Here is a 15239-nt window from a genome sequence, read left to right on the forward strand (position 1 = left end):
GAAGGCCCTGCTCATAAGAGTTTACAATCTAATAGGGTGGGGCAAGTGGTACAAAGGTTTATAACTGTGGGGGATGAGCTGGTGGAAGGGATAAATGCTTAATTGGAGGCGTGATAGGTTTCCCTGAATATATTAGTTTTCAGGGATCACCTGAAGACAGCCATAGTAAGGGATTACCTGAGAGATTGAGGTAGAGGGTTCCATAGGATGGGAGAGGTTCTAGAGAAGTCCTAGAGACTAACATGGAAGGAGGAGTCAAGGGAGCTTGATAGTAGGAGATTAATATTATAATACAAGATTTATATAGCGCCAACAGTTTGCTCAGCGCTTTACAATATAAAGGGAGACAATACAGCAATGATACAGTTCAATACAAGAGGGTTAGGAGGGCCCTGCTCCTTGGAGCTTACAATCTAAGAGGGAGGGGTTGGTGGTACAAAAGGTAATAACTGTGGGGGGTGGACTGGTAGGAGGAATAGAAGATTCCGCTATTAGCTGCATGCAGGATAGGCTTCCTTGAAGAGATAGGTTAATGAGATCATGAGAGGAGTGGAGAGGACGGTTTGGGTGATATTTGGCGACAAGATTAGTGATGTAGCTCGGGGCAGGGTTGTGAATAGTTTTGTATGTTATTCGTATTTTGAATTTAATTCGCTAGGCAATCGGAAGCCAGTGGATCGATTGGCAGAGAGAGGTGGCAGACACTGAGCGGTTGGTAAGGTAGATGGTTCTGGCAGCAGCATTCATGGTAGATTGAAGAGGGGATAGCCTACGGAGGTTAGTTAAAAAGGACCAGATTTTAGAGATGTTACGGAGGTGAATTCTACAAGCTTTTGACAGCGATTTGATTTGAGGCAGAAAGGATAGGTCAGAGTCCAGTAATACACCTAGTACCTTGGCTTGAGGGGAGGGACTGATAGTTGCATTATTTATCTTGATGCAAAATCATGGGGGAGGGCACAAGTAGGGGGGAATATTATCAGCTCAGTTTTATAGAGATTTAGTTTAGGGAAGCGGTGCGACTTCCATGCTGATATGTCAGTAATGCGGAGGAGACTGGAGTAGTGAGATGAAGAGTAGAGAAATACATTTGGGTGTCCTCGGCATAGAGAGAAGGTGTAGGTAGAGAAGAGAAGGGGTCTAAGAACAGAGCTTTGAGGGGACCCTACAGAAAGAGGAAGTGGAGAGGAGATAGAATTATAGGTAACACTAAAGGAGCGCTGTGATAGGAGGAGAACCAGGAAAGAGCTGACTTGTAGACCAAGGCAGTAGAATTGATTGAGAAGGAGTGGGTGGTATACAGTATCAAAGGCTGCAGAGAGGTCAAGTAGTAAGAGTACGGTGTAGTGGCCATTGGTTTTAGCAGTTAGTAAATCATTAGTGAGTTTTAGTAGGACAGTTATTACTATTATTATTATTATACAGGATTTATATAGCGCCAACAGTTTGCTCAGCGCTTTACAATATAAAGGGAGACAATACAGCAACAATACAGTTCAATACAAGAGGGATTGAGGGCCCTGCTCCTTGGAGCTTACAATCTAGGAGTTTCTGTGGAGTGCTACGTGTGAAAGCCAGACTCAAAGATCCTCAGTTCACCTGCTTGATCTGTGTTCTAGTAATCCAAACTGGCTTAAAGTTTTTTTTTATTCCAGTTTTATTGTCATTTTGCTCTAAAGTAGAACTATTGGCAAATTTTTTTTATAATTTTGGATAGCGTAAGGGAGGGTTACTGTCAGTTTATTTTTTGTCATTTCTGTCCCATTGGGAAGGTTTACCTTCACTTCCTGTCCCATAGTCAAAACAGAAAGTGAGAAAACCTCTCCAAATTAAGGGAATTTCTGGGGAACCCCCAGGTCACCAAAATTAGTGTCCCCGTCGGAAAATTTCCTCTTGATTACTTTTCTGGGGACAACCCACAATTTGGGTTTCTTTTACTTTCACTTTTGATGATAATGGTAATCAGGACAAATAGGGGGAATCTCTCTAATGGAGGCACAGACAACAATAAAATCTAACAGGTGTTCTAATCTATCTCTGCTCTGTCAAAAACTAAAAATAAAGTTTTTTGCCTTTTAGTTCTACTTTAAAGCATACCTGTCAGCACCCTAAAGATACTGAATAAGCTTCAGCATTAAAAAACAGGCACATTTTTAATTTTTTCTTAGATACTTTCCCATGGTTCAGGTTACCCAAATTCCTATAACATGCAAAGTTCAACACTTCACAATAATGCGAACAGCTTCCTCTCCTTCTGCTTTTTGGCCGCCTGTAATAATGGTGGACCAGTAGACGTGTGGGAGGAAGCAAGCAAGCTGTTCACAATCTTGGAAAGTATCAAAATTTTCATGTTACAGCTCCTCAGGAGTTGCACCACCTTCCATCTCTTCCACCCGTGTCTATATAATATGCTGTAAAGCATGCTATTCCTGTATTGTAGTACTGTAACCTGTTTAATTCTATTTGGGTAATTACAAGTTTGTTGTAAAACAAGAACCTTCTTTATTAAGTAAATTTAAACATCTTCTCATGTTCCAGGTCAGCATATTTACTTTACTACTATGATATCTACCTCAAAGTCCAGCAAGAGGTACCTCACCTTCCCCAATCCGAAATCAACAAGAAGATCAGCGAGAGCTGGAAACTGCTGAGTGTGGCAGAGAAGAGCTATTACCTGGAGCGAGCCAAGTTAGAGAAGGAGGGCCTGGACCCTGTATGTGTACTGCTGCTTACAGGAGCTTTATCAGAAATATGACTTTATATAGATTCAAGAATCTATTAGACCACAGTAATTCTTTAAAAGTTAAAGTGATACTAAAGTCTTGTTCACACACAGAGACGTGGCTCAGCCCCACCCCCTCCTTCTCCTGATTGGCTCACCAGCTGCGATTGAGCCAATCAGGAGTGAGAGTCCCCAGAGAAATGGGGATTGTGTACATCGCTGGATCAAGAGGGTGCTCAGATGAGTGTTAGATGGGGCTGCAACACACAGAAGGTTTTTTACTTTCATGCACAGAATGCATGAAGGTAAAAAATCTTGAGACTTTAGAACCACTTTAATGTATATAAAGCAAATATTGCAGTCTTTGTGTTGTATTCTAGATATCGTATAATTCTGTATATTCAAGGTTGTATCAGAAAACAATATTCCTTCACTGCTGGAAACAGGAGGTCTTTAACCTGTTGGGTTTTCCATCTGCCCACAGGAGTATTGGATGCTGGCAAACAAACAAATCTGTAGGCAAGCACAGAATAGCTTATCGTACTACCAACTTGCTTTGTTTTTTTGCTAGTGGCCTGGAAGGATGCACCTCTTTTTCCCTTTTCTGCTGCGTTAGACTAACTTAATGGTTGCTAGAACCATTTTAATTCTTAATTTTTTTAAAAACTCTTCTCTACATTGCTGTTGGAGTTTTAGCGTTGTTGCAGCTATCCGATGAGGCCATCCTCAACCTTGCTTTTGAAGTGCCGCATCTGAAACCTGCTAGGACTAGACATTGGTGGGTAGCCTTGAAGTGACCTTTGGACACGGGATAGTGGTGTCATTTCCAGACTTGGTGCTGGAAATGGGGTTAATGCTGTGAGACTGACCACTGCTATTATCCGCTAAGTGGAGTGTCTCATCAATGCACTCCTTCCCACCAAACAACAATGAGGAAGCAGCTCCTCACACTTTCAGCTTATAAAGAACCCCATGGATTTTCGTTCTGCTCCTGTGGCCTGTCTACAATGACTTTGGTCACTTTGGACCATTTAGCCCTCACCTGCTACCACCTGTCCGGATTTAATAGGTACTTGAGGCCTTGCCTCTTATCCTGAGCCTATGAGTTGCCTTACCACCATGCAGTCACAACATGTATGGTTCTGGAAACAGAAGGGACAGCCCCACTGTATCGATTGCACTTCGCTCACTCTCTACTAAAAGCTTCAGGGTTGCTTGCAGTGTACCTACTCACGGTACCAACATATGCAGTCTGCAGTCATATTTCCTTCTGCTTGTAGAGTGCATCCCATCTTTGACAAACATTGGCTCCCGTCAGGTGTGGCTGGATACTCTGCTATTTGACTAAGGCTTGTCACAGTCCTGCAAAACTTTGATCCAGACCACCAAGTTATTTGCTTCCTCAGACTGCAGAGGTCAAAAGCAAGCTCCTATACCCTCTCCATCATATTCTGTGCGATTTATTCAGTGCCCTAGTGACATTTTAGTCATGTCGGATTCTGAGTTACTGAAGTGCTAGACTGATAAGCTTGTCTATAAAGAGTCACATTTTAGTGCTATTACTCACAAATTCTTGGCAACCTTTTTGGCTCTTATTGATGCAGTGTGCATCTCTCTGAAACTACAAATATCAGCCTGTTGCTTTGACCAGTGCTCCTAGTCGTGGGCTAATAAAAACTGCTAAAGGCTGAAAAGATATTCCCTTCGCATCCTTTTTTCCAACTATTTATCTATGGAAATGTGAAGCAAGTAGTCTTTTATTGCTGTGGTTGTGGTCATGATTGTTCCAACATGACCGCTTTATAATATGCAGAGATTTCCCATCTTAACAAGATTCTTACCATTCTGGTAGAGACCCTTCTGTTTTTAAAGAGCCAACTGATAAGCCAATTGAAGCCCTTCCTAGATGTTTTCGCTGGTAGATACTGCCCTTCAACCAATTTTGGCTGAAATTTTACTTTATCAAACCATATTTGACTAGCCAAAAACTGGCATGTTGGCTAATGTGCTAAATTGTGGAACCCTTTTGTAAGAAGCTCTTGATTTGCATGGCCTTCGAGGGACAGCGTGTTCAAACCTGCTCTAGATAACATCAAGGATGGTACTGGTGGCAGAAGCACCCATTATCCTCATTGGAAGAAGCCCAAGGAACGTGCAGCGATGTCTTCGCTATCTCTGAATGTAAAGAAACATCCCTTTCATTTCTCTACTACCTTGACCACTTTCTCAAGTCCCTCCATACCTGGCTCCCCATCCATCTGCAAAGTCTGTTAAATTCTTAGACAAGCCTTCTTCTGGGGAGGGTAGAGAGAAGGGATGCAATTTGCATCTAAGAAACTATGGGTACAGGAAGTTGTATCCTAGAGCTACAAACTGGAGTTTCACTTCTTGCACCTCCTACCTCCAACCTTCTTATATCGCCCTACAGGCTAGCAGATTTCCATCACACCCTCATGGAACTTCTGGATCAAGGTGTCATTGCCCCAGTTCCAGTAGAAGAACATTTTTCATGGGGTTTATTCAAACCTGTTCACTGTTTGCAAAACCTAAACTGGACATTACCCAATTTTGGATCTGATGGCTCTGAATGATTTAATGTCCCTATATTTCCAGTGCATCAGTGATTCCTATGTTTTTTGTTGTAGGTTCCCTGCCTTACCAGTTCGTTGCCCTGCCCTTTAGACCTTTCATCTGTACTTTGGGTATTCACTAAGGTTCTTGTCCCAGTATTGGCCCTGTTGCACTCTTGTGGTATGCCCATTGGGGAATACTTAACTACCATCTGTTAAGGGAACAGCTTGCGAGGGCTCTGTTTGAACAACATCTCTCTGATTGTCCAGAGAATACAGTTTCTTTGGTGGATCCTTGGCCTTCAAAAATAGTGATTTGAACTGACTCATCAGTTGGATTATATGGGTCTAGTTCTTTTGGGGAGACTCAGGCCAGAGTGTCTCCCCACAGGAGAAACTTTAGACCCTCAGCTCCCAAGCTTGAACTCTCCAGTCCAGAAACCATCTGACTGTGCACTTTTGCATGAATCCTAGGCCTGAGGATAGCCTTCTTCAAGCCATCAAGGCAGTTCCCTTTGCCCAGTTTTATCTTCATTGCAACATCCTGTCATCCTGGGATAAGTTGGTCTGGTCTCTGGACTTTTTTTTTTTTATTTTATTTTAGGAGGGGTATACCTTTTTTGTGGAGCAGCCCAAGCTTCTGCCTTTCTCTCCTAGGCTAGACGGTTGTCCCCAGCTGCCCACTGACTACTGGGATCCCGCATGAGTATCCCAGTGATATGTTTTGAGGATAACCCAGGAAACTAAGTAAGAGAAGAAATAAAATAAAAAATAACACAATGGAGTGAGGTTCCTATTTAAAGAGTCCCTGTGTCTTTCAATGGATTCCAATGAAAGATTTTACACTAAGCATGAAAAAATTTAATTTTTTTTATATACTTTTAGTTCTTTAAATTTTCAAATGAAGGATACAGAGGCCAACAAGTAGAAACATAGATATATTACCATATTACCAAGGTCTATCAAAGAAAAGGCAAAACATGTAGAAAAAGCACAGGATACTGATATATATGGTACATCAAAGTACATATAGGTTTTAGGATTGTTGTAAAATAGCGAACCATTAATTGCTAATAAAAATTATCCGTAATGTAACAGCTCCATAAAGGATACAAAGATGGAAAGCTACCCTCTTCATGTTAGCAAAAATGAAAGGCGTAAGTAGCCTTAGGCCTCTTGCACAGTATACTGATGTATGAGTAATGCACATTCCTAGCAGAGGATTCCTTCGAGGGGCTGTATATCACTTGCAAGTATTTGTAAGTATGCACACACAAGCAGGAAACATGGCATTTGCAAGTTTACACGCAAAAATACTGAGCGTCTTCAGGCAGGTGTCCAAGAGTCATTACAATTAATAAAAATGTAAATAGTACCAGAAATGCCAGAGTAAGATAATTCAATAATGAAGAAAGGTGGATTTAAAGTAGAGCAGGTGTATAGTACCAATGGTGGTATGGCTTTGAGTTGTCTCCCAAAGGGAGATGCACTTGAAGACTTACAACAGATTGTTTAACACAGCACAACATTGCTTGTAGGAGAGTGAAAGATGCAAAAGTCCTTCCCAGAGAACCATCGAAGGGGTCTTGGTTTAAGTGCTTGAATTAAGCAATATGTATATAGGTAGGTGTACAGTATATAAGCAATAGGTTATAGATACAGTATGTGAGATTCCCTTACAGAGTGGTAGGGGAGGATCAAGAATTTTTACCAAGACCCATAACAAAGTGTGATCAGTCCATGATAGTTTGTGAGGAGCGTGCCTCAACCAGAGGTATTTTTAGATGTTGCTGAAACTGATGCCAAATTTAGAGCATAGGTCCTGAAATGAGCTAAATTCTGATTCTGTGTATGGATCTCCAACATGTGTGATCTCTAAAGACTTGAGTGGAAAATGATTTACGAGTCATTTTAGGTTTGCCATTGCTTAGCTGTCAAAGGGAGAACCAAACTGTTAGGGTTCCTGTGATGGGACCCAGAAATGATAATTGTGTTCCAGGAGTTAATAGAAAAGTGCTTAAAAAGAGCCTTGGAGCCTGATGGGAGTGTAGTGAGCTCAATTTGAATCCAGGAGGGTGCAGAGACGGGGGCACCATGACCACCGTGATTGTTCCAATATGACCACTTTATAATATGCAAAGATGTTGAAAGCACACATTCTACCTTTTGACATGGATGTACAGAGTAACGAGCTGCGGATACGTGGGTGTTTCTTTTCTCAGATGAAGGAGTTCAGGAGGGATTATATTTTATGAAGATACACGGATAGGATTGGAATATGGAGGGTGCAAAACATGTACAAGATATGAGGCAATAAAGACATTTTGAAGAGCATAGTGCACCCAGCCCATGACATATTTGTGGATATGAGATCTTAACAAATGGAAGTTTTTCTAATAGCTCACTGAGGTTCAGGCAAAAAAGATTAACTGGCTGGGAAACTAGCCGAATTCCTGCGTATTTTAATGATTATGCATGGGTTCGGGAGAAATCAGTTTTTTGTCCTTTCTTCATAGGATCTAGACAAATATCTAGCATACAGGACTTTGAAAAAATGGTATTCTAGAACGAGGCTGCACTAAAGGACTCTAGTAAGGATTGTAACTTCTGAAGAGAATGAAGGGGATTGGAAATTGCAATTAAAACTTCATCTGCATAGAGTCCAATTTTATGCTCTCTGTCCTACTATGATACCTGAAATTTGTGTGTTGAAGCGTAGGGATTCCGCCAGCGGCTCCATAACAAGAGCAAAGATAATATAGGGATGGGGACAGCCCTGTCAAGTCCCATTAGAGTTGTTAAAAGGTTCAGATAGGAGGCCAGAAGTCCAAACCCTTGTGCTAATATAGCAGACAGGATTTTTCCTCAAAGGCCAATTTAAGAAGGTCCTCCCTTAAGCATATGTCCAATGCACTTTATCAAGTTCCTTCTCCGTGTCCAAAGATAAGAGCAGAGAAGGTGTTTTATGATGCTCAGCCCATTGGATAAGGTCTAGTAATCTTCTTGTACAATCAGAGGCCTGTCTACCAACCACAAACCCCACCCGGTCCACATATGTGTGGACCGATATTCATTTTTTGCCTTGGGGGTCGAGGAGATGCGGTATTATGGACTGTGCTAGTCTGAGCTTGTATTGTTTAGTAGGACATCTCCGGGTTTATTACCCTGGGAGTACCAAGTGATACGGAGCCTTTTTTAATATAGTAACCAAAATGTTTGTGAAGATGAACAGTCAAATGGTTTACAAGGTTACATAATTCTGGTGCAACATGAAGAGTGGGTTTGTTGCGTTGTTCTAATACAGGAATTAGTACCTCGGGGCCTTTTATTCTCCTGGGTACCTATTTTAATAAGCATACCTCTAAAGAATGATTTCTGAGCATTCCATAAGATAGAGATAGGGTTAAGCCTGTGTTGATACAGAAAAAGGCGTCAATCTTGAATTTGATCTGTTCCTAATGGTGGGTAAGCAATGATTTATTAAGTCTCCATAGAATGCATCTATTGAGGGAAGGAGTGGTAAAAATGTAATGATGACATGCATTGTCCGACCAAATGATAAGCCTAATCTGGGCAGAAGAAACATTCTGTAGTGTGTATTTATATGAATACAAGTGTTTGGTATGTCAGTAGATGTAGTCCATGTAATTGTCATGAACGCAGCACCAGGGGTCATAAAGGCCATCGGCACTAAAAAAAAAAAGAGGAGGGCGCTGTAGATCTTCTTCTAAGCCTGTTAGAGCAGGGGTGGGCAACTGTGGCCCTCCAGCTGTTGTAGAACTACAAGTCCCATGAGGCATTGCAAAACTGAGTTACAAGCATAACTCCCAAAAGCAGAGGCATGATGGGACTTGTAGTTCACCAACAGTTGGAGGGCCACAGTTGCCCACCCCTGTGTTAGAGGAATCTAAAACCGAGTCTGCTACATCATTAAAATTGTCCCAAATAAATAGGTGTTTTGGGCCTTAAATAGATGTTATAACTGGGGGGGGGGATTGTAAGAGGCTGATGGTATACCATCAGTGCTTTGTATATCAGTTTCTACATGCTTCAGTTTAAAGGAAAGGAGTTTCTGACTGCAATCATCACTCCCCTTTTTTTCACACCATGGAAATAATTGGAGAAGAATCTTTGTTGGCATTTGGGCAGTCTATCTCTGGCAAAGTGTTTTTCTTGTACACATAAAATATTGTTATGTTTGTGTGCCTTCTTCCATAGCAAATGATCTCTTGAAGAATCTGGTAAGCCGTTTAGTTTGATATTAAGTGAAAAAGGTAATATGGCTTAGTGTCAAAAGAGACCAAAATAAATTCAGTATCTGTAACAGCTCTGTATGCAGGTGATACAGAGCAAAGCAAAACATTTTTTAAAAAATTCAAGAACACAGCATAAAGGCAGCCAAGAAATCTACATATAATGAAACATGCACATAGGGTTCAGGTAAAGAAAGAAAGCGGATTTAGCAGCTGTGAGCAATTGCTCTTTAATGTGAAAAAAGTGAATTCAAGCCAACACATCTCTAGGTACTGAGGCAAGTAGGTAGCTGGGCCTTATAGTTCTATGGGCATGATCAATGACAAAGCCAGCCAGAGATTAGTTTGGATGGGTCTTAAAGTATTTGTAAAGGTTTACATTTTCGTGCATTAAGCTAAAAAACTTTATCCCTGTTAGAACCACTTAAGGAATAGCTGTTGAAGATATTGTGTTAATTCACTAAGCATGATGGATTATGGGATCCCCCCAGTTTTAATGTTGCGCTGTCTGAAGCGATCCTCCAGTTATGCAGTGCATTATGGGCATCAACCATTTTGTAGTGTATTCCCCATTTGCCTATCTAAGTAATCAGTGTGTTCCTCTGTTTGTTCTAATCTGGGCTGAACGCATGAAATAGATGTACACAAGTCTCTCTGGAGGCCTTTTTGTAGAGATAAGATAATAGCATATTTTTAATGCATGCTCTGATGCAGGGCTGTCAGAAGTGGGTATGGCAGTCAGGGATTTAGCTCTTCTCAGTTAAGATGTCAGTATTAGCCCCTTGTTGCTTTTTACTTACAGATGCTTTAGAGGGAGAAGGTGCAGGAGAGGGAGCTGCTGTCTTAATCTTATCCTATTGTTGATGGAAAGTGGCTGGGGTCTCAGCAGATGATTCCTCTATGTCAGAGGGGTAATCGGCCTCAGTGTGCTTTGGAGAGGAAGAAATCTGCATGCTCTTCTTGGAGAAGCGCTGTCTTGGGGAGCCATGGCTGGTTGCAGGAAGAACACCGAGCTTGTGAGGATCTGTAGGCTTGCTCTTTTTGCTGGACATGGCCAACAGAGTGCCCAAAGATGTAAGCTGTGTTGCGGGAACCGCGTAAAATGGGATGGATCATTGGTCTGCCGTTGCATGTCACCTGGAAGAGCAAAGCTGCAGAATCATGCAGTCATCTCGCGCTGCTGCTAAGCCACGCCCCCTCCAAAAATACTATTTTAATACATTAAATACAGTTTTAAATTTAACTAATATTTACAGTATATCTTTGTAAAATCATCACGTCAAAAAAAAAAAGGGAAAGAAAGCCTGGGAAAAAAAGTAAACTAATGCAGCCACCCTACTGAAGGAATGAAAAGCTACAATATGTTAAACTTTTGTTTAGGGTTTAGATATATTTTAAATTGGTTAACTCTTATTTGTTACACTTTGGCATAAGACAGATACAGGACTACTGTATATTCTGTGCTAAATATTTATACATGTGATTTTTCCTGTGTTTTCATATATCTGATATTGTTGTATTTATGTTTTGGTTTCTGAGTGACTAGATTGTTTGTTTCACCTAGTTGTCCATGGGTTGGGTAAAAATGTCATACTCCACCCCGAATTTGAACTCTCTGCATCCCCTGGATGTGATGTTAGGTTCGGAGTCTAAAATGCTTTTGTCCATGTTTTATAACTGCCAACTGCCACAAATTTGGCCTATCAACTCAAATCCCGGTGCGAGGCAAATGTGGGGGAGTTTGAGGATGAAGTCTAGGAAGAGGTGCTAGATTTAAGTAAGGTAGTCTCTCTGAAATTGTCAGACCACCTTAGTCACTGGTACATACTTCACAGAACCTACCTGATGCCTATTCACTTATCTAGATATCGACCACAATATAGTCCACTTTGTCCCAGATGTGGGGCTGCCAATGGCACCTTTTACCATCTCTTTTGGTTCTTTTCTGTTATTCAGGGGCACTGAGTTCAGGTGATCAGGTTCTTCCATGATAAAGGTGGGTTGCCCTAAGAAGTGTCTACTGGGCTTATTTCCTGACTTGGAGAGCGACAAATTTCATAGTCTTTTCCTGCTAGAAACTCTTTTCATGGCCAGAATGTTAATTGCCAGAACTTGGCTCCGTGCACTACCGCCGACCGTACAAAACTGGTTGGCTACAGTAAATAGTACACTACCGTATAAGAAAGTTATCTACACACATAGAGGATGTCCTGCTAAATATCACAAAATATGGGATAAATGGCTAGAATCTACTTCAACCTGTGATGAGGATAATAATAAGGATTTATGATACTGTTCTCGTTTCCAGATGTTAATTTTTTGTTCCCATCTGCCTTTTAAAAATGTCTTATGATGTTCCAACAACTAGCTTGTGTAGATGGATGGTAAATGGACTCCGTATTCATTTAGGCAGGGAATTCGGGTAGAAGGGTTGGAGCATAGAGCTGTAATTGCCTCTCCCAGCTTCAATATGTATTAAAATAACTAGCTTGTAACAAACACTAGATTCTAAACTTTTGTTTCATTAACATTTGCCTGTCATAATAGAAACTGAAATGTTACACATCTTTTGCCAGCTACATGGCTCAGTTACAGTCTTTATTTAACATGCAATAATGTCTGTTTTAATTTGGGCAGAACATGAAATCCAGCCCCTCCACCATGATTTCTGATGTTCCCGGGTTTAGAAAGATCCTTCCCCGGTCAGAGTACATCCTGGTGCCTAAACCTCCTGAAGAAGATGGAAGTCTGACCCATCCAAAGGAAAGTGCAATCTTGGCTCCTTCAGCTGCTTTGTCTCACAATGGAGGGCAGAATGTCTATACTTTGGAGTCAGGCCTTTCTGAACAGCTAATCGATCTAGAGGGACTCACAGATGAAGGCGCAAATGCAGTGCGTGAAGTCTTGCCTGGTGGAGTCTACTCCCACTGTGCTGGAACTGATAAAATAGCAGGGGAAATCATCCTGGACGATGCTACTTTGGAGATTGGAGAAACAAGCACTTATCCAGCCACTAGCATGGTCATTGAAGAAGACGGCGGCCTTGCTATTTCAAGATCAGATGTACCTAGAGGAATGTCTGTTGTCACAGTTATGGCCATCCAGGTAAGAGGACCAAATTGATGTTTTTACCAACAGTAAATATGAAGACTAGTTATAACAAAAAAATTTTGAAAGCGAAAATTGAAGAACAAATATGAAGTAGTTACTCCTGGTGACTAATCAGACTGTCATTCTTGTATAATTTTCTGTTTCACAATAATTTCTCCCGCAGGACACAGAGGAGAACTCTACTCCATCTGCCCCCTCCCAGTTTATCATGTTACCCATGACCAATCGCTCTATTACCGAAACCTCTCGCTCTATTAAACTGGTGAGTACTAGCATTTCCCGTACTCGGTTAATACACTGAGATGATTTCAAACTGTTACGACACCTTCACATTTGTTTGTTATTTGTATATTGTATTTTGCCCTTAGCCCATGTTTAAGGCACAAAGGAGTCAATTCACTGATGCTTGTTGCATGAGATATTTGTTTTTCTGCCAAATATCAAATACAATAATATGCAATATATAAACTGTCAATTCAGTACCGATAAATATTGCAGATGTGGCAGTTACCTATGTTGAGTCAGTAAACTAAATAGTGCAGGTCCATCCAGACTTTAAAACAACTCAATCATAGATAATATACCAAAAACTCAAAATCACTTCCCATATATAAAAAAGTGAAACCATGTTCTCAGTGTATAGGAACAAATGAATTCCCAAATCATGATAAACAAATATATTATTGTTTATTATTATTATATAGCTCTTTACAAAATGAAGGTAGACATTACAGTTACAATACGATTTGGTACAAAAGAAAACAGGGCTCTGCTCATTAGAGCTTACAATCCTAAGAGGAAGAGTTGAGTGAGGCAAAAGATAATAGCTGTGGGGGATGAGCTGATGGAGGAAGCAAAAAGCAGTTTACTAGTAAGAAACATGATGGGCTTCTTTAAAGAGAAGAGTTTTCAGGGATAATCTAAAGGTGGATAGATTAGAAGATAGTTGGTCAGATTGGGGTTGGGAGTTCCATAGGATGAGAGAAGCTCGGGAGGAGTCCTGAGGCGAGCATGGGAGGAGGTGACACGGAAACTAGAGTGCAGAAGGTCTTGGGAGGATCGAAGAGAGCAGTTTGGTCGATATTTTGAGACCAGGGTGGTGATGTAGCTGGGGGCAGAGTTGTGGATGGCTTTGTAAGTTGTTAGTATTTTAAATTTTATTTGTTGGGTGAGTGAAAGCCAGTGGAGGGATTAGCAGAGAGGGGTAGCAGACACTCAACAGTTGGTAAGGTGGATGAGTCTGAAGAGATGAAGGGGATGATCAGCGCAAAAACTGAACAAAGTCCTGGGCTATCCTGGTGTGGGGTGCTGGTGATGTTGTGGATGAACTTGGATTGGCCCGTATGGCACTAAGGGCAATGATTCCGAAAGTGCTGTAGCAAACTCTGTAGATGAGAGAAGGAGAAGAAGCGCAAGAAGCACCTCTAAGTGCAGCAGACCATTTTATTAAGGTTGAAAGGTAGAAACACTCACATGGTTGAGGTAAATATAAGCATTGAAAAACCGTAGTAGGTTGTAACATCGGTCAGGTGGGTGTATAGGGTGAAGAGCTGTTATCAGAAGGGAAGATGGTGTAGTCAGCGTGCCGCTGGAGCAGCGTGGTGGCTGGAGGGGAACAGCTGAGGAGCCGGCCGGCGTGCAGGTCCTCCCTTCAGATCCTGGTGGAACACACGCTGGAACGCAGCGGCGGCGTGGCTGTGATGACGTCAGACACCCAGAATGCACTGCGACGCGTTCGGAGCATGCGCTGGCCTGCAAAGGCGGAATTGCGCTCCTTTCTCAAGCAGGGGGAGGTGGAAGAACGATGTTGTCTCCAGCGGCATGCTGACTACACCATCTTCCCTTCTGATGACAGCTCTTCACCCTGTACACCCACCTGACCGATGTTACAACCTACTACGATTTTTTTAATGCTTATATTTACCTCAACCATGTGAGAGTTTCTACCTTTCAACCTTAATAAAATGGTCTGCTGCACTTAAAGGTGGATGAGTCTGGCAGCAGAATTCATGATGGACTGAAGGGGGGATAGCCTAAAAAAAGTAAGCCAATGAGGACGGAGTTGCAGTAGTCGAGGCGAGAGATAACCGGGGAATGAAGAGGAAGCTTTGTGGTATCAATGGTTAAAAAGGGGCATATTCTGTATCAGAATCCAGGGTTACCCCTAGCACCCTGGCATGCGGGGAGGGGTTGATAGTTGTGCTATTGATCTTGACAGAGAAATCAGGGGAAGAGGCATGTGGGGGAGGAAATATGAGCTCAGTTTCAGATATATTGAGTTTTAGGAAGTTGAGTGACATCCAGTCTGATATGTCTGTCAGTGATACGTGAGGAAACTGATGGGGTGAGCTGAGGAGTAGAGAGATAGAAGTGTAGATCGAGAATAGGAGAGGTCCAAGGACAGGAATTTGGGGGACCCCAAAGGTAAGAGGAGTAGGAGAGGAGGAAGTAGACTTGTGAGTGACACAGAAGGTGCGGTGAGATAGACAAGATTCGAAGCAACAGAGTATAGTCACAAAGGCCAAGTAAATAGAGTTTTTGAGGAGGAGGGGAGGGGTGGTCAGCTGTGTCAAAGGCAGCAGA

The 15239-nt window shown here is 41.8% G+C and overlaps 1 protein-coding gene across 1 annotated transcript in view; it reads left to right on the forward strand.

Annotated features, from left to right (window-relative positions):
• The window catches only part of HMGXB3 (HMG-box containing 3), a 95096-nt gene that overhangs the window by 14242 nt on the left and 65615 nt on the right, over positions 1–15239 (forward strand). The window contains exons 3-5 of the mRNA XM_089682128.1: positions 2539–2713; positions 12183–12650; positions 12820–12918. Of these exons, the coding sequence (XP_089538254.1) occupies positions 2539–2713; positions 12183–12650; positions 12820–12918 (742 nt within the window). The remainder of the gene's footprint in view (positions 1–2538; positions 2714–12182; positions 12651–12819; positions 12919–15239) is intronic.

Source organism: Staurois parvus, unplaced genomic scaffold (assembly GCF_062004578.1).
Source record: "Staurois parvus isolate SC_StPar_1 unplaced genomic scaffold, SC_StPar_1.0 ptg000286l, whole genome shotgun sequence".
Classification (NCBI taxonomy): Eukaryota; Metazoa; Chordata; class Amphibia; order Anura; family Ranidae; genus Staurois; species Staurois parvus.